Source organism: Anolis carolinensis, unplaced genomic scaffold (assembly GCF_035594765.1).
Source record: "Anolis carolinensis isolate JA03-04 unplaced genomic scaffold, rAnoCar3.1.pri scaffold_11, whole genome shotgun sequence".
Taxonomy (NCBI): Eukaryota; Metazoa; Chordata; class Lepidosauria; order Squamata; family Dactyloidae; genus Anolis; species Anolis carolinensis.
In genome coordinates, this window is record NW_026943822.1 from 1,649,989 (window position 1) to 1,673,531 (window position 23,543).

General features: G+C 39.7%; 1 protein-coding gene across 1 annotated transcript in view; it reads left to right on the forward strand.

Moving 5' to 3' along the window:
• uaca (uveal autoantigen with coiled-coil domains and ankyrin repeats) overlaps window positions 1-23,543 on the forward strand; it is a 60,028-nt gene that overhangs the window by 28,897 nt on the left and 7,588 nt on the right. Inside the window, exons 3-15 of the mRNA XM_062963155.1 lie at window positions 1,347-1,435; window positions 2,911-2,975; window positions 3,872-3,929; window positions 5,435-5,505; window positions 5,615-5,721; window positions 11,155-11,336; window positions 14,517-14,557; window positions 16,287-16,379; window positions 19,519-19,626; window positions 20,726-20,758; window positions 21,544-21,642; window positions 21,755-21,791; window positions 21,914-21,966. Coding sequence (XP_062819225.1) covers window positions 1,347-1,435; window positions 2,911-2,975; window positions 3,872-3,929; window positions 5,435-5,505; window positions 5,615-5,721; window positions 11,155-11,336; window positions 14,517-14,557; window positions 16,287-16,379; window positions 19,519-19,626; window positions 20,726-20,758; window positions 21,544-21,642; window positions 21,755-21,791; window positions 21,914-21,966 — 1,036 coding nt within the window. The remainder of the gene's footprint in view (window positions 1-1,346; window positions 1,436-2,910; window positions 2,976-3,871; window positions 3,930-5,434; window positions 5,506-5,614; window positions 5,722-11,154; window positions 11,337-14,516; window positions 14,558-16,286; window positions 16,380-19,518; window positions 19,627-20,725; window positions 20,759-21,543; window positions 21,643-21,754; window positions 21,792-21,913; window positions 21,967-23,543) is intronic.

Sequence of the window (23,543 nt, forward strand, 5' to 3'; positions counted from 1 at the left end):
GGATAAGTGAGACTCTACTCTACTTTCAAAGTAAGGACTGCACAATTAAACAGGAAATAACACTTTCAAACCAGGAGCAGATTTTGTTTCAAATTTTGTTACATTGTGGTATCTTTCCAGGGGGTTGCTAAGACCTCTGTCCCAGTGCTTTTAATGTATACTTCTTGAGAAGGCTTCTTTGAGCCTTAGGAAGGAGCCATGTGAATATGTTAGTGAAATAAAAAATGATGCACTCTTACGTTTGCAGAAGAACATCTCACATTTGCACCAAACAAGCCAGCTTGATAAATAGTTGCTTCATATCTGTATGGAAGCCATGTCTTGAAGTCCCTTTGCACACAATTATCACAGTGGCTTATGCTTTTATGATCAATTAGAATCCAACCTGGCTCCTGTGTGTGCAGCGCTCGACATCTGTTCCTCCCATTTAAGCCAAAGGATCCTTTGCAGCATCAACTGAGGAGGGTTTATTTTGTGTTTCTCAGCTTGTGCCTGAGTGGCAGGGTGGAGCTGACCTGAATGGATCTCATTGAGCCGATTGGAAAGCAAAGAATTGGGTGGTCTGTGCCAGGTTTTCTCAGCTCCAGTGGAAATCTGGGCTGCGTGTGTGGTTTGTGTCATGGATTGTTTTCTAGAAAGAAGGAGAAAAAAAAAAGGATCACATCTTTGGAGTTTTGTGTGGTTTCCATGCTGAATGGTTGTGTTCTAGCAGCATTTTCTCCTGGCATTTCGCCTGCATCTGTGGTTGGCCCTTGATTGCTTGTAGCTTAGAGACCTACTGGGTCTGGGTGGTATTCATTCGATACTGTCTCGATTCTGGTATTTTTCAATACCGTCTCTTTCTCCCATCCTGGCCATTCCACAGGTGTGTGTTTATGTACACACACACACACACACACACACACACTACTATCCCTCCCAGTTTTATTTCTCTTCCCAGAATATTCTTGGCTGTTCGGGCCATACTGCCATCTTGCCTGTTTTACATATTTTATATATTACACCCATTCGTTGTAGAACCACTCAGTGGAGCGATCTGCAATTGCTCTTACTGGGTATTATATTGTTTTAAAATGTTGGAATTGTAAACATGTTTCTTAATTGCTGTTATATTGGTTTCTTGTGTTTCGTATTATGTATATGTATATAATGTTTTTATGATGTGCAAACCTCTCTTGAGTCCTTATCAGAGATAGAGCGGTATATAAATAAAGTTTTGTTGTTGTTGTTGTTGGCTGCAACCCTGTGTCGCCTCAAACCCGCGTAGGAATGGTGACGGGACTAATGCCCATTCAGTTGGTCTTGGGACCAAGTGCATCCGATAACCTTATTTCCCTTTGCTCCAGATTCCACGTCGTTGCCTCCAAAGGAAACCTTGACTGCTTGAATGCCATTCTCCTCCATGGGGTCGACATTGTGGCGACGGATGCGGCAGGTAGTTCTCCTTCTTTAAAGATAGTTTGACAGTTTGGCCCAAGTATGACAAAGTTAACATGGCCTGATTTAAGGATGAAGCATGAGGATCTCGGACGAATGGAATTAATTATATATATGTTTTTAAGGTTTTTATAATGTGTTTTAACAATGTTATGAATGGATTTGTTTATATTGTTTTGTTTTTATGATTGCATTTTGGGCATTAAATTTTGCCAATTTTTGTAAGCTGCCCGGAGTCCCCTCGGGTGAGAAGGGCGGGGTATAAATGTTGTAAATAATAAATAAATAAATAAGTAAACTGAAAACAATGTACCCCTTTCCCCAAAATCCCTGTCATCTGGCAAAGCAGCCGTTATGTTAAGCACAGTCTGAGGGCCACTGGCAACCCTCGTAAGTTTCTTTTTTTTAAATATTTTTTTTACTAAATTTTTATTGGAAATTGCAGATAGACTGAACAGTGAAAGTGTGAGAAGGGCTTAAAGAGCTGGGCATGTTTAGCCTGCAGAAGAGAAGGCTGAGAGGAGACATGATAGCCATGTACAAATACGTGAAGGGAAGTCCTAGGGAGGAGGGAGGGAGCTTGTTTTCTGCTGCCCTGCAGACTAGGACACAATGGAACAAGGGCTTCAAACTACAGGAAAGGAGATTCCACCTGAACATCAGGAAGAACTTCCTCACTGTGAGAAGGGCTGTTCGACAGTGGAACTCTCTCCCCGGGGCCGTGGTGGAGGCTCCTTCTTTGGAGGCTTTTAAGCAGAGGCTGGATGGCCATCTGTCGGGGGTGCTTTGAATGCGATTTCCTGCTTCTTAGCAGGGGGTTGGACTGGATGGCCCATGTGGTCTCTTCCAACTCTACTATTCTATGATTCTATGATTCTATGAGAACAATTATATTTATAGTAAAGAAGAGTGAAGGTCCGAAAGAAAGATAAGTAAATAAAGAGAAGAGTAAAATAGAAATGAAAACAAGACTGATACATTTATACATATATGTATGGATAAAGAGGACACAAAAAGAAAAGAAAAAAACAAAACAAAAACAAAACCAAAAAACCCAAAAAAAACCAAAATGAGCAAAAACAGGGTCCAACAAAAAAGGTATATACAATGACTTCCATCTCATACACAGTTACTTTGAAAAAAATTTGGATTACTTTTTCTTGTTTCTTGTCTCATTAGTGTCAGCATCTTCTTACTCTCGATCCATGTTTAACCAACCTTCTGTTTAAATTAACACCTTCATTTGCTCTTCTCTCAAATAATTTTTTATCAAGCCCCAGTTAGTTTGTTTTTTCGGTCTGCCAACGTTATTTTTTAATAAATACGTCAATTTATCCATATTCATTATTTCCAACACCTTGTTTAACCAACAATCTATCTCAGGGGTTTCTTTCTTGTCTGCGATACGTGTTTCTCTAGCATTTCTTTTAGGGATTCCATTGCGTAACTCTTTGTCCCTGTGGATTCCTCTAGGAAGGAACGCTCTTCACCTGGCTGCCAAGTATGGGCACGCGCTCTGCCTGCAGAAGCTGTTGCAGGTAATGGATGATAAACCAGAAAGCACAGCGCGGGAGTTTGGGGGGATTTGGTGCAGAGGGACAGCACTTATTTGTGGGATGAAACCTCCCAAAGCGCAGTTGTGTTTTCAACTGATCAGCCCTTTATTTTCTGAAGAAACCAGTGGATGGAGTACCATTCCACATATCCCTTTTCCCCTTTTATTGATTCGGTTCGGGATGATGCCCCAGAGCTGTAAATACCACCCCAAAGGACGCTTCCTTTACAGGAAGGGAACTGAGCCATATTTTAAATGCCCCTTGAAAAGCATTTATCATCAGAATGATGTTAGGACAATGATGGGAAACCTTTTGCGCTTGGTGTATCAAAATTCACCAAAAAAAACAAAACAAAACCCTAGCATGACTTGGGTGGTGTGTCACTTCGAGAAAAAAACCATAATTTCGCAATATGTATAGTTTAACAAAAATGTATAATTGTAACATATAACTGTATTTAATAAATCAAAAACTACTTACTACCCTTATTTCCATGTACAACAATCTATGGTACCTCTTGCAGTTTCCACGCTGATTTCTCTCTATTCTAGTTTCAATGTAGTCATGAATAATGTAATAGTGATAATATGAGAATATACTACAATAATAATAGAATAATAATAGAATGATATAATGATAATGTAATGTGCATAATTCCCATGGAGTAAACAACAAAACCACTGGACCAAATCACACCGAATTTGGCCACAAAAGACATAGTCATCCAATCAATCTGCATGCAGCAGCGTGTCAGCAAAAATGGCTAGGCGTGTCAGTGCTGACACGCGTGTCATAGGTTGGCCATCACTGTGTTAGGAAGTAATTCTTATCTGGTAGAGGCTTGATGGTGATAACAATGCGTTTGTCTGTTTTGACAGTACAACTGCCCCACCGAGAATGCCGACCTGCAGGGCCGAACGGCCCTCCACGATGCAGGTAAGGATGTCCTATATTGCAGTGAAAAGAACAATGATTCTCCAGACTGGCTGTGCATGGTCATTTCATTGCAGTAAATGAGCCAGGGAGGTACTAAGAAATCAAGAAGTAGCTGGTTCTCTTTCTTTCATGGTATGTCTTTGCCCCAATGAAAGAGAGGAGTAGTTAAAGAAGTGAACTAATAAGACTATGTAGGGGCTTATGGCTCAAATTTAAAATGATTCTTTCCAATTCTCATCATCTCATCGATTTCAACATGAGATCATGACTTAGCATTTTATATGATTTTTATCTGTTCAATTGATACGTGTTTTAATTGCTTATATATTTAGATTAATATATAAGCAATTAAGGAGCCCCGGTGGCGAAGTGCGTTAAAGCACTGAGCTGGAGACCGAAAGGTCCCAGGTTCAAACCCCGGGAGCGGCGTGAGCAGCTGCTGTTAGCTCCAGCTCCTGCCAATCTAGCAGTTCGAAAACATGCCAATGTGAGTAGATCAATAGGTACCGCTCCGGCGGGAAGGTAACGGCGCTCCATGCAGTCATGCCAGCCACATGACCTTGGAGGTGTCTACAGACAATGCCGGCTCTTTGGCTTAGAAATGGAGATGAGCACCAACCCCCAGAGTCAGACATGACTGGACTTAACATCAGGGGAAACCTTTACCTTTTATATTTAGATTGTTTATATTTTGGTGAGATGTGTTTTATTGTTTACCTGTGCTGCATTGAATTTTGCCAGATTTGTAAGCCGCCTTGAGTCTCCTCCGGGGTCGAGAAAGGCAGGGTAGAAGTGAAGTAAATAATAATTTTATTATTAGTCGTATTTGGAAGAGCCATCTTAACATCAAACCACAAGCCAATTATTCTTATTTAATATTATTATTGGCTTGTGGTTTGCTGTTACGATGGCTCCTCTGAATAATAATCATAATAATGATAATAATAAGCTTGTGGCTTAATGTTAAGATGGCTGTTGTTATAATAATAATAATAATTTGATACACAACAAGATTAGTACACAGCAAACAAGATCACTATGGTGGTTGTTGTATTGGATCGCATGTTGGACACTTCCCAATTATTGTTAATTTTATTATTTGGAAGAGCCATCTTAACATAAAGCCACAAGTCACTAATAATAATAATAATAATAGATCTCAGCCGGCATTTGGAAACAGTAGACATTGACAAAATTACGATCTGCCAGCTGCAAAAGGCCACCCTGCTGGGATCTGCGCTCATCATCCGAAAATACATCTCACAGTCCTAGACACTTGGGAAGTTTTCGACTTTAGGTTTTGTGATACGAAATCCAGCATATCTATCTTGTTTGCTGTGTCATATAATAATAATAATAATAATAATAATAATAATCTTGTGGCTTGATGTTAAGTTGACTATTATTATTAGTGGCTTGATTTTAAGATGCTATTATTATCGGGATGATGATGACGATGATGGCGTAGTTCTCTCCTTAATGCAATGCCCTTCTCTTTCTGGAAGCGATGTCCGACTGTGCCTCCGGGATACAGCTGCTGTGTGACCATGGAGCCATCGTGAACGCCAGGGATGCAGTAAGTCTCACAAAAGCCCCTTCGGAAGAACTCTGATGACCCACTTCCTCTGCTGCCTTCATGCAGTTTGTGGTGCCTTTTCTTTACAATTCCCTTCTCTTCCTTCCAGGACGGAAGGACCCCGCTGGTGCTGGCCACTCAGATGTGCCGTCCGACCGTCTGCCAACTTCTGATTGACAGAGGAGCTGAGGTCAACGCGAGAGACAAACAGAACCGGTAATGCACCTCTCTAGAGAAGGGCTATCAAACCCATTTTCATGGAGGGCTACACCGGCCTTATTATGGTGGCCTTCAAAGGGTTGTGGAATCCTTGGATGCAGAACCCATGGATGATGGCAGGGCCTTCTCGGTGGTGGCTCCCCAGCTGTGGAACACCCTCTCCAGAGAGATCAGACAAGTTCCAACTCTTTTGGGCTTTAGAAGAGCCCCAAAACCATGGCTATGTGCCCAGGCTTTTAATGAATAAACAATAAAGATGACACAGACTGACCTATGGATAAGGCACGAGGTTTTCGGATGAACGAATCTGAGCACATATATTTTTAAAATTTATATACTGTAATTTTATATTGTATTTAATTGTTTTTTAACTGATTTTATGTACAGTTGATTGATTTTGTATAGGCATCTAATTGTGCCAGTGTTGTAAGCCGCCCTGAGTCCCTTCGGGTGAGAAGGGCGGGATATAAATATTGGAAATAAATAAAATAAATAAATTATGATGTTGATGATAATAATAATCATTTTATGTTTTATTCGCCTATCCTCGTGGTTCGAGGCAGGTTACAACATCATTAAAACACACGTAATTATCTAAAAACATTCTATAAAACATACATTTTAAAACATATTTGTACAAAATACATATTAAAATACACAGAACAAAGATAAAACATAACATGCAAGTACAGTATAAAAGAATCCAATGGACAGGTTCTTACTGATGATATATCTAGGAGGGATGTGTTGTTGAAGGCTTTCATGGCCAGGATCACAGGGTTGTTGTATGTCTTTCGGGCTGTGTGGCCATGTTCCAGAAGTATTCTCTCCTGATGTTTCGCCCACATCTATGGCAGGCAAACCTTTGAGCCTTTGAGGATGCCTGCCTTAGATGTGGTCGAAACGTCAGGAGAGAATACTTCTGGAACATGGACACACAGCCCGAAAGACATACAACAACCCAATCTAGGAAGGGTTTCAAAATGTTGTTGTTTATTCGTTCAGTCGCTTTCAGCTCTTCGTGACCTCATGGACCAGCCCACGCCAGAGCTCCCTTATAGTATTATCATAGTATTATAACATTATCATGTTGTTGTTTATTCGTTCAGTCACTTTCAGCTCTTCGTGACCTCATGGACCATCCCAAGCCAGAGCTCCCTGATAGAATTATCATAGTATTTTAACATTATCATGTTGTTGTTTATTCATTCAGTTGCTTTCAGCTCTTTGTGACCTCATGGACCAGCCCACGCCAGAGCTCCCTTATAGTATTATCATAGTATTATAACATTATCATGTTGTTGTTTATTCGTTCAGTCACTTTCAGCTCTTTGTGACCTCATGGACCATCCCAAGCCAGAGCTCCCTTATAGTATTATCATAGTATTATAACATTATCATGTTGTTGTTTATTCGTTCAGTCGCTTTCAGCTCTTTGTGACCTCATGGACCAGTCCAAGCCAGAGCTCCCTTATAGTATTATCATAGTATTATAACATTATCATGTTGTTGTTTATTCGTTCAGTCGCTTTCAGCTCTTTGTGACCTCATGGACCAGTCCAAGCCAGAGCTCCCTTATAGTATTATCATAGTATTATAACATTATCATGTTGTTGTTTATTCATTCAGTCGCTTTCAGCTCTTCGTGACCTCATGGACCAGCCCACGCCAGAGCTCCCTTATAGTATTATCATAGTATTATAACATTATCATGTTGTTGTTTATTCGTTCAGTCGCTTTCAGCTCTTCGTGACCTCATGGACCAGCCCACGCCAGAGCTCCCTTATAGTATTATCATAGTATTATAACATTATCATGTTGTTGTTTATTCGTTCAGTCACTTTCAGCTCTTCGTGACCTCATGGACCATCCCAAGCCAGAGCTCCCTTATAGTATTATCATAGTATTTTAACATTATCATGTTGTTGTTTATTCATTCAGTTGCTTTCAGCTCTTCGTGACCTCATGGACCAGTCCACGCCAGAGCTCCCTTATAGTATTATCATAGTATTATAACATTATCATGTTGTTGTTTATTCGTTCAGTCGCTTTCAGCTCTTTGTGACCTCATGGACCAGCCCAAGCCAGAGCTCCCTTATAGTATTATCATAGTATTATAACATTGTCATGTTGTTGTTTATTCGTTCAGTCGCTTTCAGCTCTTTGTGACCTCATGGACCAGCCCAAGCCAAAGCTCCCTTATAGTATTATCATAGTATTATAACATTATCATGTTGTTGTTTATTCGTTCAGTCGCTTTCAGCTCTTTGTGACCTCATGGACCAGTCCAAGCCAGAGCTCCCTTATAGTATTATCATAGTATTATAATATTATCATGTTGTTGTTTATTCGTTCAGTCGCTTTCAGCTCTTTGTGACCTCATGGACCAGTCCAAGCCAGAGCTCCCTTATAGTATTATCATAGTATTATAACATTATCATGTTGTTGTTTATTCGTTCAGTCGCTTTCAGCTCTTTGTGACCTCATGGACCAGTCCAAGCCAGAGCTCCCTTATAGTATTATCATAGTATTATAATATTATCATGTTGTTGTTTATTCGTTCAGTCGCTTTCAGCTCTTTGTGACCTCATGGACCAGCCCAAGCCAGAGCTCCCTTATAGTATTATCATAGTATTATAATATTATCATGTTGTTGTTTATTCGTTCAGTCGCTTTCAGCTCTTTGTGACCTCATGGACCAGTCCAAGCCAGAGCTCCCTTATAGTATTATCATAGTATTATAACATTATCATGTTGTTGTTTATTCGTTCAGTCGCTTTCAGCTCTTTGTGACCTCATGGACCAGTCCACGCCAGAGCTCCCTTATAGTATTATCATAGTATTATAACATTATCATGTTGTTGTTTATTCGTTCAGTCGCTTTCAGCTCTTTGTGACCTCATGGACCAGTCCAAGCCAGAGCTCCCTTATAGTATTATCATAGTATTATAACATTATCATGTTGTTGTTTATTCGTTCAGTCGCTTTCAGCTCTTTGTGACCTCATGGACCAGTCCAAGCCAGAGCTCCCTTATAGTATTATCATAGTATTATAACATTATCATGTTGTTGTTTATTCGTTCAGTCGCTTTCAGCTCTTTGTGACCTCATGGACCAGTCCAAGCCAGAGCTCCCTTATAGTATTATCATAGTATTATAACATTATCATGTTGTTGTTTATTCGTTCAGTCGCTTTCAGCTCTTCGTGACCTCATGGACCAGTCCAAGCCAGAGCTCCCTTATAGTATTATCATAGTATTATAACATTATCATGTTGTTGTTTATTCGTTCAGTCGCTTTCAGCTCTTTGTGACCTCATGGACCAGTCCAAGCCAGAGCTCCCTTATAGTATTATCATAGTATTATAACATTATCATGTTGTTGTTTATTCGTTCAGTCGCTTTCAGCTCTTCGTGACCTCATGGACCAGCCCAAGCCAGAGCTCCCTGTCGGCCATGGCCACGCCCAGCTCCTTCAAGGCCAAGCCAGTCACTTCAAGGATACTGTCCATCCATCTCGCCCTTGGTCGGCCTCTCTTCCTTTTTCCTTCCCTTTTCCCCAGCATCATGATCTTCTCCAAGCTTCCTGTCTTCTCATTGTGTGGCCAGAATACTTCAGCTTTGCCTCTAATATCCTTCCCTCCAGTGAGCAGCCACTGGGCATTTTTTCCTGGCGGATGGACTGGTTGGATCTTCTTGAGGTCCAAGGCACTCTCAGAATTTTTCTCCAGCACCACAGTTCAAAAAGCGTCTCTCTTCCTTCACTCAGCCTTCCTTATGGTCCAGCTCTCTCTTGCATCCATAGGTTATTATGGGGAATACCATTGCTTTCACTATGTGGACCTTTGTTGCCCGTGTCATGTCTCTATTCTTTCGACATACCAGACCTAAAGACTTACTTTGAAGCTTTGGCAATTTCTTGAGTCAGAGAACAGATGCTGTTATAAAGGACTAGGACTTTAGAAGGTTTGGAAGGTATTTGAAACCCACCAATGACAAATCCTTTTTGAATTAGATTTTACAAAAAGCTCTCTTGAGAATTTGGAATTAAAGTAAACCAAAGTTTTGTCTTGGGACACCATAGACACCACTTTGGGTTCCCTCAAATGAAGCATTTCGCATGACAAAGAAGGCCTATAATGAGGATTGGATCAGATACAAAGATATAATTAAACTTATCAATAACAGTATGTAACAAAATTTGAAAAAAATCAGTTCCTGGTTTGAAAGTGTTATTTCCTGCTTAATTGTGTGGTTCTTACTTTGAAAGTACAGTAGACTCTCACTTATCCAACACTCACTTATCCAAGGTTCTGGATTATCCAAGGCATTTTTGTAGTCAATGATTTCAAAACATTGTGATATTTTGGTGCTAAATTCGTAAATACAGTAATTACAACATAACATTACTGCATATTGAACTATTTTTCCTGTCAAATTTGTTGTATAACATGATGTTTTGGTGCTTAAATTGTAAAATCATAACCTAATTTGATGTTTTTGACTTTTGACTTTTGACTAATTTGACTTTTCCTTGATCCCTCCTTATTATCCAACATATTCACTTATCCAACATATTCACTTATCCAACTTTCTGCTGGCCTGTTTATGTTGGATAAATGAGACTCTACTGTAGCTGTTCCACTCCAGAAACTTCATTTTTGTGTTTGCCATTTTTAACCTTTCATATGCCATTTTATTTAACCTTTTGTGCAGACCACAAACACAAAGTTTTTGCAATTTAATTAACTTTTCCCATGTACAGTAGAGTCTCACTTATCCAACATAAACAGGCTGGCAGAATGTTGGATAAGTGAATATGTTGGATAATAAGGAGAGATTGAGGAAAAGCCTATTAAACATCAAATTAGGTTATGATTTTACAAATTAAGCACCAAAACATCATGTTATACAACAAATTTGACAGAAAAAGTAGTTCAATACGCAGTAATGCTATGTAGTCATTACGGTATTTACGAATTTAGCACCAAAATATCACAATGTTTTGAAAACATTGACTATAAAAATGCATTGGATAAGTGAGACTCTACTGTATTTAATGATAGAACCTATTATGAAATGACATTTATAACACAGGAACAAAAATCGTGTTACATAGTGTAATAAATCTGGAAATATAGAACTAAATATTAATGATATTAAAAATAAATAGTTAAAACCAATGAAAACCCAATTTATAGCTATTAGCATAGTTTTCCCCCCGATGTGTGTTCTCTGTGGGGTGAAGGGAATTTACCTTGTCCGACCTCAAGCAAATGGCCGGAAAGAAAGATCCTGGCATTTGTTCCACGCGGCTGGTTGCAAGCTCCATTCCCACTGTTCCCTGGAATGCCTCAGTGGCCTCTTTCATTCATTCATTCATTCATTCAGTCATTCAGTCATTCATTCTTTCTCTCTCTCTCTTTTCCAGGACTGCTCTGATGCTGGGTTGTGAATACGGCTGCAAGGATGCGGTGGAGGTTCTGCTCCGGAACGGGTCCGAAGTCACACTGGTGGACGCCCTCGGCCATGACTGCGCCTACTACGCGCGGATCGGGGACAACGTGGAGATCCTGGCCCTGGTCAAGGCAGCCATGGAGGAGTCCGGCAAAGGTACAGCTGGCGGGAAAGGAAGGGATGGGTGCAGCATTGTGGAAAGAGGGAGTTGCCCCTTGTGTTTCTGCTTTCTTTTGGAGGAACTTTCTGCCCACTTGGGGACATTCATCTGTTCCGGGCATCATTTTGGGGACGAATCTCAATCCAGAACTGGTCATGTTTTTATTATCATTGCTATTATTATTTGTATCCTATTTTGGGGCCGGGCTGTGGCGCGGCTGGTTAAGTACAGGCAAGAGGCCACTACAGCTAGAAATGCAATCCAATGATATGAACTATACAACAGCAATTAAACTAAAATATAATCCATGTGTTACCAACACACATACATTCAGAGAAAGTAAAACTCTATATTCAGAGAAAGTAAAACTCTATATTCAGAGAAAGTAAAACTCTATATTCAGAGAAAGTAAAACTCTATATTCAGAGAAAGTAAAACTCTATATTCAGAATTTGTGAGTCCAATGCCCACCAAAATTCATGTTCCTCATGGAGGACTGTATAAATCTCTAATTGTGAGTCCAAATTTAATGTCCAAGTAAGTGAATCCTTTTATGAAATCCAATCTAAACAAGTCTAAGGTTAGTCACCATCCACGACCGGTTTCGACTGTGTAGTCTTCCTCAGGTGGTGGTTATGCAGGTATGGAAAACCTGGAGTAGTCAATTTCGTTCTTTGAGTATATCTATTTAGTGTATCATTATCAATGACGGAGTGGATCTACAGGGAATACATATGAGTGGCTAGAGACACTTGTACAGGATAAAAAAATACAAATTACAAAATATAGTAACAGCATTGAAGACAGGAGCATATATACTTACATAAACTCTCCTCCATGAACTCTCGTACATGTGTGCTCTGCTACTGGTTTGATTCCTTAGACAAGCACAGGAGAACTCACTGTATATAGGGAAAATTTTAAAGGGGCCCCGTATGGATATAGGTGTGGCTATGCAAAACTTCTTTCAAATGGCTGATACATAGCCACACCTATATCCATACGGGGCCCCTTTAAAATTTTCCCTATATACAGTGAGTTCTACCTGCTTCTCCTGTGCTTGCCTAAGGAATTCATAAAATTCCTTCATAAAGGATTCACTTACTTGGACATTAAATTTGGACTCACAATTAGAGATTTATACAGTCCTCCATGAGGAACATGAACTCTGGTGGGCATTGGACTCACAAACTCTGAATATAGAGTTTTACTTTCTCTGAATGTATGTGTGTTGGTAACACATGGATTATATTTTGGTTTAATTGCTGTTGTATAGTTCATATCATTGGATTGCATTTCTAGCTGTAGTGGCCTCTTGCCTGTGCATTTTAGGGAATCCTTTCTTTGTATTGTTTATTGCGGCTGGTTAAGTAGCCAGCTGCAATAAATTACTCTGACTAAGAGGTCATCAGTTCGAGGCCAGCCTGTGTCGGAATGAGCACCTGGAAATTAAAATAAAACATAGCCCCTGCTCGTTGTTGACCTAAGCAACCAAAAGATAGTTGTATCTATCAAGTAGGAGTTTAGGTACTGCTTTGTGGGGAGGAAATTTAACTAATTTACGACACCATAAAAATCATCCAGCTCCCGTTTGGAATGAGGAAGTATCCATCAGGATGCTACAGTGGATGATGAAGCAGCTGCTCCTCCTGTGGCTGGAATCGAGCATCTCCTCAGGAAGCTGGAAGCTGGAGAATTGTTAAATTGCCTCTGTGTCTCTGTCTCTATGTTTATATGGCACTAGCTATGCCCAACCACACGTTGCTGTGGTGAAGTCTGGTGGTATGGGAAATAAAAGTATTGAGGAATTGGTGGTAGTTAAGGTAAAGGGTAAAGGTTTTCCCCTGTAGAGTAAAATCTCACTTATCCAACATTCACTTATCCAATGTTCTGGATTATCCAACGCAGTCTGCCTTTTAGTAGTCAATGTTTTTGTAGTCAGTGTTTTAAATTCATTGTGATATTTCAAAGCAGATAATATAAGATTATAAATGGGTTATATAGCTGTGTGGAAGGTCCTTGGGTCTACACTGCCATATAATCCAGTTCAAATCTGATAATCTGTATTTTATAGGCAGTGTGGAAGAGGCCTAAGTGAGGCCTACTTCTGCCTGTCCCCTGGGCTGAGTGGGTTGCTAGGAGACCAAGTGGGCAGAGCTTAGCCTTCTAACTGGTAGCAATTGGATAAAAACAATTATTCCTCTCCCTCTAATTAGGACTTTATTTTTCTTTTCTTTTTGTTGTATGAATGTAGAGGCATGGATGAAGGGTTGTGCTGCCAAGTTTAGTGTTTCTGGGATGTGTAGTTTTGTTGTTTTGTCCTAGGCCAAAATTTCATTACCCTTTTATATATATATAGATTGAATGTTTGCCATTATATGTGCACATTGTGATCTGCTCTGAGTCCCCTTCGGGGTGAGAAGGGCGGAATATAAATACTGTAAATAAATAAATATATCTCTAAAAAGAAGGCTCAAAGCAGCTCACCATAAAACCAATCACAATAAAAGGAACCATTCGAAGACTGACCTCATTGCTCTTGAGAGGCTTCTGTTATTATTATTATTATTATTATTATTATTATTATGGGAGCCCCCAGTGGCGCAGTGGATTAAACCTCTGACCAGAAGGTTGGTAGTTCAAATCTGGGGAGCGGGGTGAGCTCCCGTTTTTCGGCTCCAGCTTCTCATGCGGAGACATGAGAGAAGCTTCCCACAAGATGGTAAAACATCCGAATATCTCCTGGGCAATGTCCTTACAAACAGCCAATTCTCTCACACTAGAAGCGACTTGCAGTTTCTCAAGTCGCTCCTGACACACACCAGAAAATATTATTATTGTTAGTAGTAGCAGTATTTCTATCCTATTGCTCTTAAGGGGCTTCTCTTCTTTGAAACCCGCTTTATCGCTCTAAAAAGACTCAAAGCAGCTCACCACAAAACCAAGTATGATATAATTTAAATCTAAACATATACAAATCTTAAAATGGAATTAAATAGGAAGGGTAACTCTTAGACTATACTTGATTTTGTTGGTTTACGCAGGGTGTAAACACCTTGCGAATAGCCAAGTGTCCTCGTATCTTGTTAAGAATATGTCAAGAGTTTGTCTTATATTCTGTCTAAAATTGGAAGGAATTGTTAATTGAATTTTTTTTTGCCTTTTTTTTTGTTTAGCAAGTTATGAAGTTATGAAGAAAGGGCAGCCCATGCCAAAGGTAAGGATCCTGCCTGGTGAAAGGGTTTCCTGCACAAGAGTCTCAAGATTGGTGTCACTGCCATCATAAAAGATATAGAATGTGTATACCGTATATACTCGAAGATAAGCCGAGTTTTTCAGCCCTTTATTTTTAGCTGAAAAAGCCTCCCTCGGCTTATAATGGGGTCAAAGTCAAGGCCCGGCAACAGAACCTGGAGGCCATTGCTTGCAATATATGACATATTTCTCTCTTACCCTCCCTTATCAGTGTGTTTTCCAAAGCCTCCCTCGCTCTTCACCAAGGGAATGTTTTGAAAAGGGAAAAACACCCTTGCAAGTCAGGAAGAAGAAAAAAAAACATATCCATTAATTTTATAAAAGCGTTTGTTAATCTCTCCTACAGACATATAGGCGTTAAACCCCTGCATGCATTTGCAATCCCTATGTACTTATATATATATCTGTATCTATCTATATACATTAATTTTATATATGAATTCTCCCCTCATATGTTTGCAGATCTTTGCAAATCGTATATACATATAGCTCCATGTACCTGTATATCTGTATCCGTATATATACAATAGAGTCTCACTTATCCAAGCTTCGCTTATCCAAGCTTCTGGATTATCCAAGCCATTTTTATAGTCAATGTTTACAATATATTGTGATATTTTGGTGCTAAATTTGTAAATACAGTAATTACAACATAACATTACTGCGTATTGAACTACTTTTTCTGTTAAATTTGTTGTATAACATGATGTTTTGGTGCTTAATTTGTAAAATCATAACCTCATTTGATGTTTAATAGGCTTTTCCTTAATCCCTCCTTATTATCCAAGATATTCGCTTATCCAAGCTTCTACTGGCCCATTTAGCTTGGATAAGTAAGACTCTATTGTACATTATTTAACCTACTAATGCCTCAATTAATGTAATTTTATTGGTATTTATTTTTATTTTGAAATTGACCAGTAGCTGCTTCATTTCCCACCCCCGGCTTATACTCGGGTCAATAAGTTATCCCAGTTTTTTTTGTGGTAAAATTAGGTGCCCCAGCTTATATTCGGGTTGGCTTATACTTGAGTATATACGGTATATAATATATTTTATAATAAATATAAAATACTAGCTGTGCCCGGCCACGCGTTGCTGTGGCAAAGTGGTGGTGGTATTGGTTAAAAATTGTTGTGTAATTTTTATTTGACGTTATTTGCATTTTTTAATTAATTTTATTGTAAGTTATCTTTTTATTTATTATATTTTATTATTTTCTTGTATTATTTTTAGTTATTTTCTGTTATTATAGTATTTTATTGTATTAATTTTTTTAGTGTTTTTTATTATTTTTATTGGGTTGCTAGGAGACCAAGCTGGAGGAGCTTAGCCTTCTAACTGGCAGCAATTGGATAAAAGCAATTATTCCTCTCTCTCTAATTAGGACTTTATTTTTCTTTTCTTTTTGTTGTATCAACCTAGAGGCGTGGATGATGGGTTGTGTTGTCAAATTTCGAGGTTGGGGGGCCTGTAGTTTTGTTGTTTTGTGGGTCACCGTGATGCCATCACTCTTTTATATATATAGACAAGATTGCCTTGCCAAGCAACAGCTACGAGTCGCTTCTCTCCTTCTGCTTGGAAGGCATGTGACCAATTGGGGTCCTGTCTGGATGATGCCCTTCGCCTTCTGTTTTTGCACGTTGTAGGTACATTTTTGTGACTGTTCTATATTTTGGCGTGTGTGGCAGGTGGTCAACATGCGGCCGAAGTGGACTCAGCCAAACGCCTTGGAGGAGCAGGGCTTCAAGCCGATCCAGAAGGAGCCATGGAACCTACAGCAGGTGAGGAAAGGATCCCGGCCTCTCCCTTCAGCAGACTTTCCTTTGTTGGAGCTCGGTGACCCTATAAGTACATTTTCTCGCAATTAGACCCTAGAGACGGGAGATCCCTTCAGGTCATAAAGTCCTTTTGAATACTTTTTACCTACTCTCATCTTTCTCAGTTGCCTAGGGCTCCTGCTGTGCTCTGTTTGTCTAGCAGAGACTGGCAGAATGATGTATGGTAAGTTGCAAGGCCATTCAATGCTAATCAAGGTGGCCAATTGTAACATTCACTTTTGCCTCAAGCAAACAAGAGTTGTTTCTTTCTCCCACCCTGGACATCATTCCACAGATATATCAACCCCACTTGCCTAGTTTCCAACAGACCTCACAACCTCTGAGGATGCCTGCCATAGATGTAGGCGAAACATTAGGAGATAATGCTTCTGGAAAGGCCAGACAGGCTGAAAAACTCACAGCAACCCATAGGATTTTTTGCTTATTTTATGCAGATGTTGCAGGGAACCGTTCGCTTTAAAATAAAATTCCAGGCCTCACCCACTTTCCGTAAAGATCATATGCATTCACACAGATAAAGTAATATCAAAAAGGCAACAATATAGATATAACTTTAAAAAACAAAGTAGGGAAACTCTGCAAAATGTAGTAATAATAATAATAATAATAATAATAATAATAATAATAATAATAATAATAATAATAATAAAACTTTATTTATATACCGCCCTATCTCCCGGATGGGACTCAGGGCGGTTTACAGTCATAAAAGCAAACACAAACATTAAATAACAACATAATACACATTATTAAACAAAGTAAAATAATACAATTATAACAATAAATCACACTTACATGACCAGATCAAGGGGACGGGAACCATAAAACCAATATATTAAAATGTATCATTTTAGGCTAGGGAAATCTTGTATGTATGGTGGGAACCGTCTATAAATCAGACATCTTGACGCTTGAAATTATAATTAAATTATATACTAAAACTGACCATAGTAATATTTGAATTACACACAGAAAATTAAGATAACAGAGGATAACATTAAAATAAAATTTACAAATAACATTAGTCTGACTGAGAAGGATGAACCTGGCGCACCACTATCAATTGATGAATGTCCAGCTGCAATCTGGGAATTGTGGGAGGGCTTTGATTGTGCTTTTCCTGCAAGGCGGAAGAGGGTTGGACTGGATGGCCCTTAGGGTCCCTTCCAACTCCTGTGATTCTGTGAAGGCTTTGGGATCCGAGCGGTGTCACCACTGGCCTTCCAAGGCCAGGCTTCAGGTTGGCACCTTGTGCCGATGGAGCTGCCCCTCCGCCTTGAAGCTGGCCAGGAAGGGATGGTGAGGAAACACGCCTTCAAGGCTTCCCTCGACTGTTGACAGCCTCCCGATAAGCGGCTGAAGTGCTCTTGATGGCCGTTGAAGTGCATGAACAAGAGAAGGCTGCTGGCTGCCTGCCATTTGGAGCCTCAACACTCTCCAGCGCCAGCAGCTAGAATCATAGAATCATAGAATAGTAGAGTTGGAAGAGACCTCCTGGGCCATCCAGTCCAACCCCATTCTGCCAAGAAGCAGGAAATTGCATTCAAAGCACCCCTGACAGATGGCCATCCAGCCTCTGCTTAAAAGCCTCCAAAGAAGGAGCCTCCACCACAGTCTGGGGGAGAGAGTTCCACTGCCGAACAGCCCTTCTCACAGTGAGGAAGTTCTTCCTGATGTTCAGGTGGAATCTCCTTTCTTTCCTGTAGTTTGAAGCCCATGTTCCATTGTGTCCTAGTCTGCAGGGCAGCAGAAAACAAGCTCCCTCCCTCCTCCCTAGGACTTCCCCTCACGTATTTGTACATGGCTATCATGTCTCCTCTCAGCCTTCTCTTCTGCAGGCTAAACATGCCCAGCTCTTTAAGCCGCTCCTCATAGGGCATAGCCTTGGGGTTGTGTTGGACTCATCACTGACATTGGAGGCCCAGATCACTGCCATAAGTAAGCAGGCCTTTTTTCATCTTCGCCAGGCAAGGAAATTGGCATCCTACCTCTCAACAGAAGCATTGGCAATGGTAATCCATGCAACAGTCACCACTAGGTTGGATTATTGTAACGCCTTATACACCGACCTTCCGAAGACAAAAACCCAGAAGATCCGAATGGTCCAAAATGCGGCGGCCAGACTGCTAGCGGGATCATCTATAAGATCCCATATTACACCGATTCTGAAACAACTGCATTGGCTACCAAGAGAACATCGGATCTCTTACAAGATACTGATCCTGACATTTAAAGCTCGAAATGGCCAAGGACCATTATATCTTAGGGACCACCTCATTCCTTTTTTCCATCAGTGGTCACCTTGATCCTCCCAGGAAAATCTCCTATACATACTGAGCCCTAGGGAGGCACACCTGGAAGCTACAAGGCGTAGAGCCTTTTCGGCCGATTCTCCAATTCTGTGGAACTCATTGCCTCTATATCTTAGAGCAATGTCGGAGTTGCAACCTTTTGGAAAAGCGCTCAAGACTTGGCTGTTTGGTTGTACATTTAAGTAAATCAGATCTAATTTGCCAAATAGTCACTGTTGAATGTTTTTAGGTTGAATTTTTTTTGGGTTGAATGTTTTTATGATGAATGTTTTTTATATTGTGGAATGATATTTTAAATTGTAAGTTGCTCGGAGCACTCTGGTGGAGAGCAACTAATTAAGAAATAAAGTGAAATGAAGTGAAGTTCTCCAGACCTTTGATCATTTTAGTCGCCCTCCTCTGGACGCTTTCCAGCTTGTCAACATCTCCCTAGAATTGGACACAGTGTGATTCCAGGTGTGGTCTGACCAAGGCAGAATAGAAGAGAGGGGAGCATGACTTCCCTGGATCTAGGCACTAAAACTCCTATTGATGCAGGCCAGAATCCCGTTGGCTTTCTTAGCTGCCGCATCACATTGTTGGCTCATGTTTAACTTGTTGTCCACGAGGACTCCAAGATCTTTTTCACACGTACTGCTGTCTAGCCAGGCATCGTCCCCCATTCTGTATCTTTGCATTCCATTTTTTCTGCCGAAGCTGGGATGGGTTTGCTCTTGTTGCATCTTTCCCCACGTAACGCCGATTTTCAGGGGGCTTTTCTTCTCTTCCAGGAGGTAGAACGAGAGAACGAAGACTTGAAAGGCCGGCTGCGGGAGATCCAGCAGGAGCACCGCATCCTCCTGGACAGAATCGGCGGCCTGCAGCTCCAGCTGAACGAGGTAACTCTCCCGTCAGAGTCATGGGAGTGACAGTCACCCTGGAAACTGCAATTTCCCTGTTCTTTGCCTCTGAAAAAGGAAGATACATGGAACGTGACTTTTGTGCCTGGTTTATAAGTCTCATTTCCTAAATCAGGGGTCCCCAAACTAAGGCCCGGGGGCCGGATGCGGCCCTCCAATGTCATTTACCTGGCCCCCGCCCTCAGTTTTATAATATATTTTATATCAGTTTTAATAATATAATATATTGTATATACATATAATATTGATAAAATATTATAATGTTATACAATATAATACTAATAATAATGCCATATAATAATATTAATTATATGTTATATATTACATATAGTATTACAGTATAGTGGTATAGTTCAATATAGTAATGTATAATGCTAATATTTTGCTATGAGTCTCCTTCGGGGTAAGAAGGGTGGGATATAAATGTAGTAAATAAATGTAGTAAGTAAATAATTAATTAATTTTAGACCTAGGCTCACCCAAATTCTGAAATGACTTGAAGGCACACAACAACAACAACAACAACAATCCTAATTAACTTGACTATCTCATTGGCCAGTAGCAGGCCCACACTTTCCATTGAAATCCTGATAGGTTTATGTTGGTTAAGATTGTTTTCATTTTTAAATATTGTATTGTTCTTTCATTGTTGTTGTTCGTGTTGTTGTTGTTTTGCACTACAAATAAGACATGTGCAGTGTGCATAGGAATTTGTTTGTATTTTTTTTCAAATGATAATTCGGCCCCTCCATAGTCTGAAGGATTGTAAACCGGCCCTTTGCTTTAAAAGTTTGAGGACCCCTGTCCTAAATGTTTCTTTCATAAAAACATGGAAAAAGTTTATTAAACTGCCAAAGCTTTGTTTCTGCGGGAGGGATATCCTGCTATAGCACGTTTTGCTCTAGCTTTTAATGAATATCTCATTGAGTCTCAACCAATTCAACCTAGTTTGTGGCAGCCACCAAAACAAAGGTTCTGGAGGTTTTAAAAAAATCTTGTCAGAAGCGACTTGAAAACATACTGCAGTTGATAGTAAATTAAAGCAATGACTTTGGCGTGTCTTTGTTTTGTTTTGCAGGAGCAAATGATTGCTGATGATCTGGAAAGTGAGGTAAAGAGAGAGAAAGTGCAGCCCCTCATCGATATATTTTCCTTTTTTTCTGAGATCCTGAGGGGTGGCATTCTTCTGTCTTTTGTGGGGCATTTTAGCTTGATATAGTACTGTATATACTCAAGTATAAGCCAGGTTTTTCAGCCCTTTTTTAGAACTGAAAAAGCCCCCCTTGGCTTATACTCAGGTGAGGGTCCTGGTTGGCTTATATTCGGGTTGGCTTATACTTGGGTATATATGGTACATTTATTATTTTCCTCTATTATTATTGGCATTGTTACATTTATCATTTTACTCTTGTTATTATTGCTACTATTCCATTAATTTTAATCTATTTATTATTATTATTATTATTATTATTATTATTAATACATTTATTATTTTGTTCTGATATTATTGTTATTGCATTTATTATTTTACTCTATTATTGTTAATACATTTATTAATTTACTCTTATTACATTTATTATTTTATTCTATTATTATTATTATTATTATTATTATTAAAAGGATACATAAGCACATTTACATTGAAGAAGTTGAGAATAATGATTTAATCAGAGTTGGACAGTGTTATCTTAAATTACTGTTTTATGTAAATATTCAAAAATGTAATTTTATTATTATCTATTTTTATTTCTTAGATTTACCGCTCTTGGCTTATACATGAGTCAATGTTTTCCCAGTTTTTTGTGGTAAAATTAGGTGCCTTGGCTTATAGTCGGGTCGGCTTATATATGGTAAGTTGAGTTTCCATATTGATATTCCTTTGGTGTTCACTTTCAGAAGGCTGAGCTCAGGAAGCTTCTGACCACAAAGGAGAAGCAGCAGGAGGAAAGTTTGCGAGTTCTTGAGGCTCTGAAGTCGAAGCTGAGGTTCTACGAGGTGCGTAGAACCTTCAACGGAGGGGGAAATACCTAGTTGTGTTCTTAAAAAGCTGATGCATTCATTGGCTGGGTATTTTGTGTCTGAATGCTCCCTTTTTGTTTTGTTTCAGAGTGACCACGCAGGATCCGGAAGCAGTTTTGGAAACAGTGAGTCTTCCTGTTGTGAGGCTCTCACAATATGTTTATCCTCCTGGGACATATTTTACATAGATACTTTGCTAATATTTTGTTAAGGAGACAAGAAACATGTTTGTTTTGTTTTTCTAAAGGGAAAGAAGATGCTTTGCTTAAGCAGGAGTCTGGCTATTCTGCAGAACCGCAGGTAATCCGGTGGTTGTCTCTTCTCGCATGTACGAACACGACTTGCGCATTCGTGGTGTGAAATAGAGCCGTGATGCTTTCCGTCTCATTGAGCCTGGCCTTTGGAGCTCTCTGGGGGCTTCTTGGCTCTGGTTCATGTTTTTCTGTTGCTCCATACCTCAGGAACTCCTTTAAATGGCTCGTTTGGCATTAGCAGCGATGTACTTCACTCAGAAATAGGGGCCATTGAGAATACGTGGGCCATTGAATGAACCTAAAATTATTTGGGTGAGAAAAAAGGGAAAGGTGAGCAAAGGCCCACGTTAGGATAACAGATTAAGATCTAAAATTAGCCATTCAACTAGGTATGTTATTAGATTCCTTTCATCGGGGTATTTTAATCTAATGATTTTATCTTATACTAGCTGTGCCCGGCCACGCGTTGCTGTGGTGTTGTCTGGTGGTGTTGGTGAGAAATTGTTGAGGTAGTGGTGGTATTGAACGTCTGTTGTATGGTTGTCTTTATGTTTAGTATGCACACTGAAGTGGATTATATGGCAGTGTGGAGTCAAGATAATCCAGTTCGAAGCAGATAATATAAGATTCTAAATGGGTTATATAACTGTGTGGAAGGGCCTTGAGTCTACACTGCCATATAATCCAGTTAAAATCTGATAATCTGTGGAAAAGGCCTAAGTGAGGCCTAACTCTGCCTGTCCCCTGGGCTGAGTAGGTTGCTAAGAGACCAAGTGGGCGGAGCTTAGCCTTCAAATTGGCAGCAATTGGATAAAAACTATTATTCCTCTCCCTGTAATTAGGACTTTATTTTTCTTTTTGTTGTATCAACCTAGAGCCGTGAATGATGGGTTGTGTTGTCAAATTTCGAGGTTGGGGGGCCTGTAGTTTTGTTGTTTTGTCCGCTGCCCTGATGCCATCACTCTTTTATATACAGTATATAGATTGCTGCTATAGTCCCCCCCCCCCCCCACCTTTGAAGTTGAATGAATTGCATTGGTGGTTGCTTGATATTATTACTGTTGTATAAACCTTTGTTTTAACTTCTGTTTTATCATCTTCTTGTGCCCATGTGTTTATTTCCTGAACAAGTGTAATCATTCTTTGAGTAGGAAAATACCTTCAGCATATGAACATGTCATTTGCCGTCTTCAACCAGAGGTCACTCAAAGAATGTATTTCACAACATTCAACTGCAGATATAAAACAGTCAATTGTATTTCACATCTTGACATTTATGTGAGCTCTGGAATGTTTTGAACTAGCTTTTTAGCCATGGCAGTCTGTTGCTTACCAAAGGGATCCAGACAGGCCATGTAAGAACTACAGTAGAGTCTCACTTATCCAACATAAACAGGCCAGCAGAACGTTGGATAAGCGAATATGTTGGATGATAAGGAGGGATTAAGGAAAAGCCTATTAAACATCAAATTGGGTTATGCTTTTACAAATTAAGCACCAAAACATCATGCTATACCATAAATTTGACAGAAAAAGTAGTTCAATACACAGTAATGCTATGTAGAAATTACTGTATTTACAACTTGGCACCAAAATATCATGATATATTGAAAACATTGACTA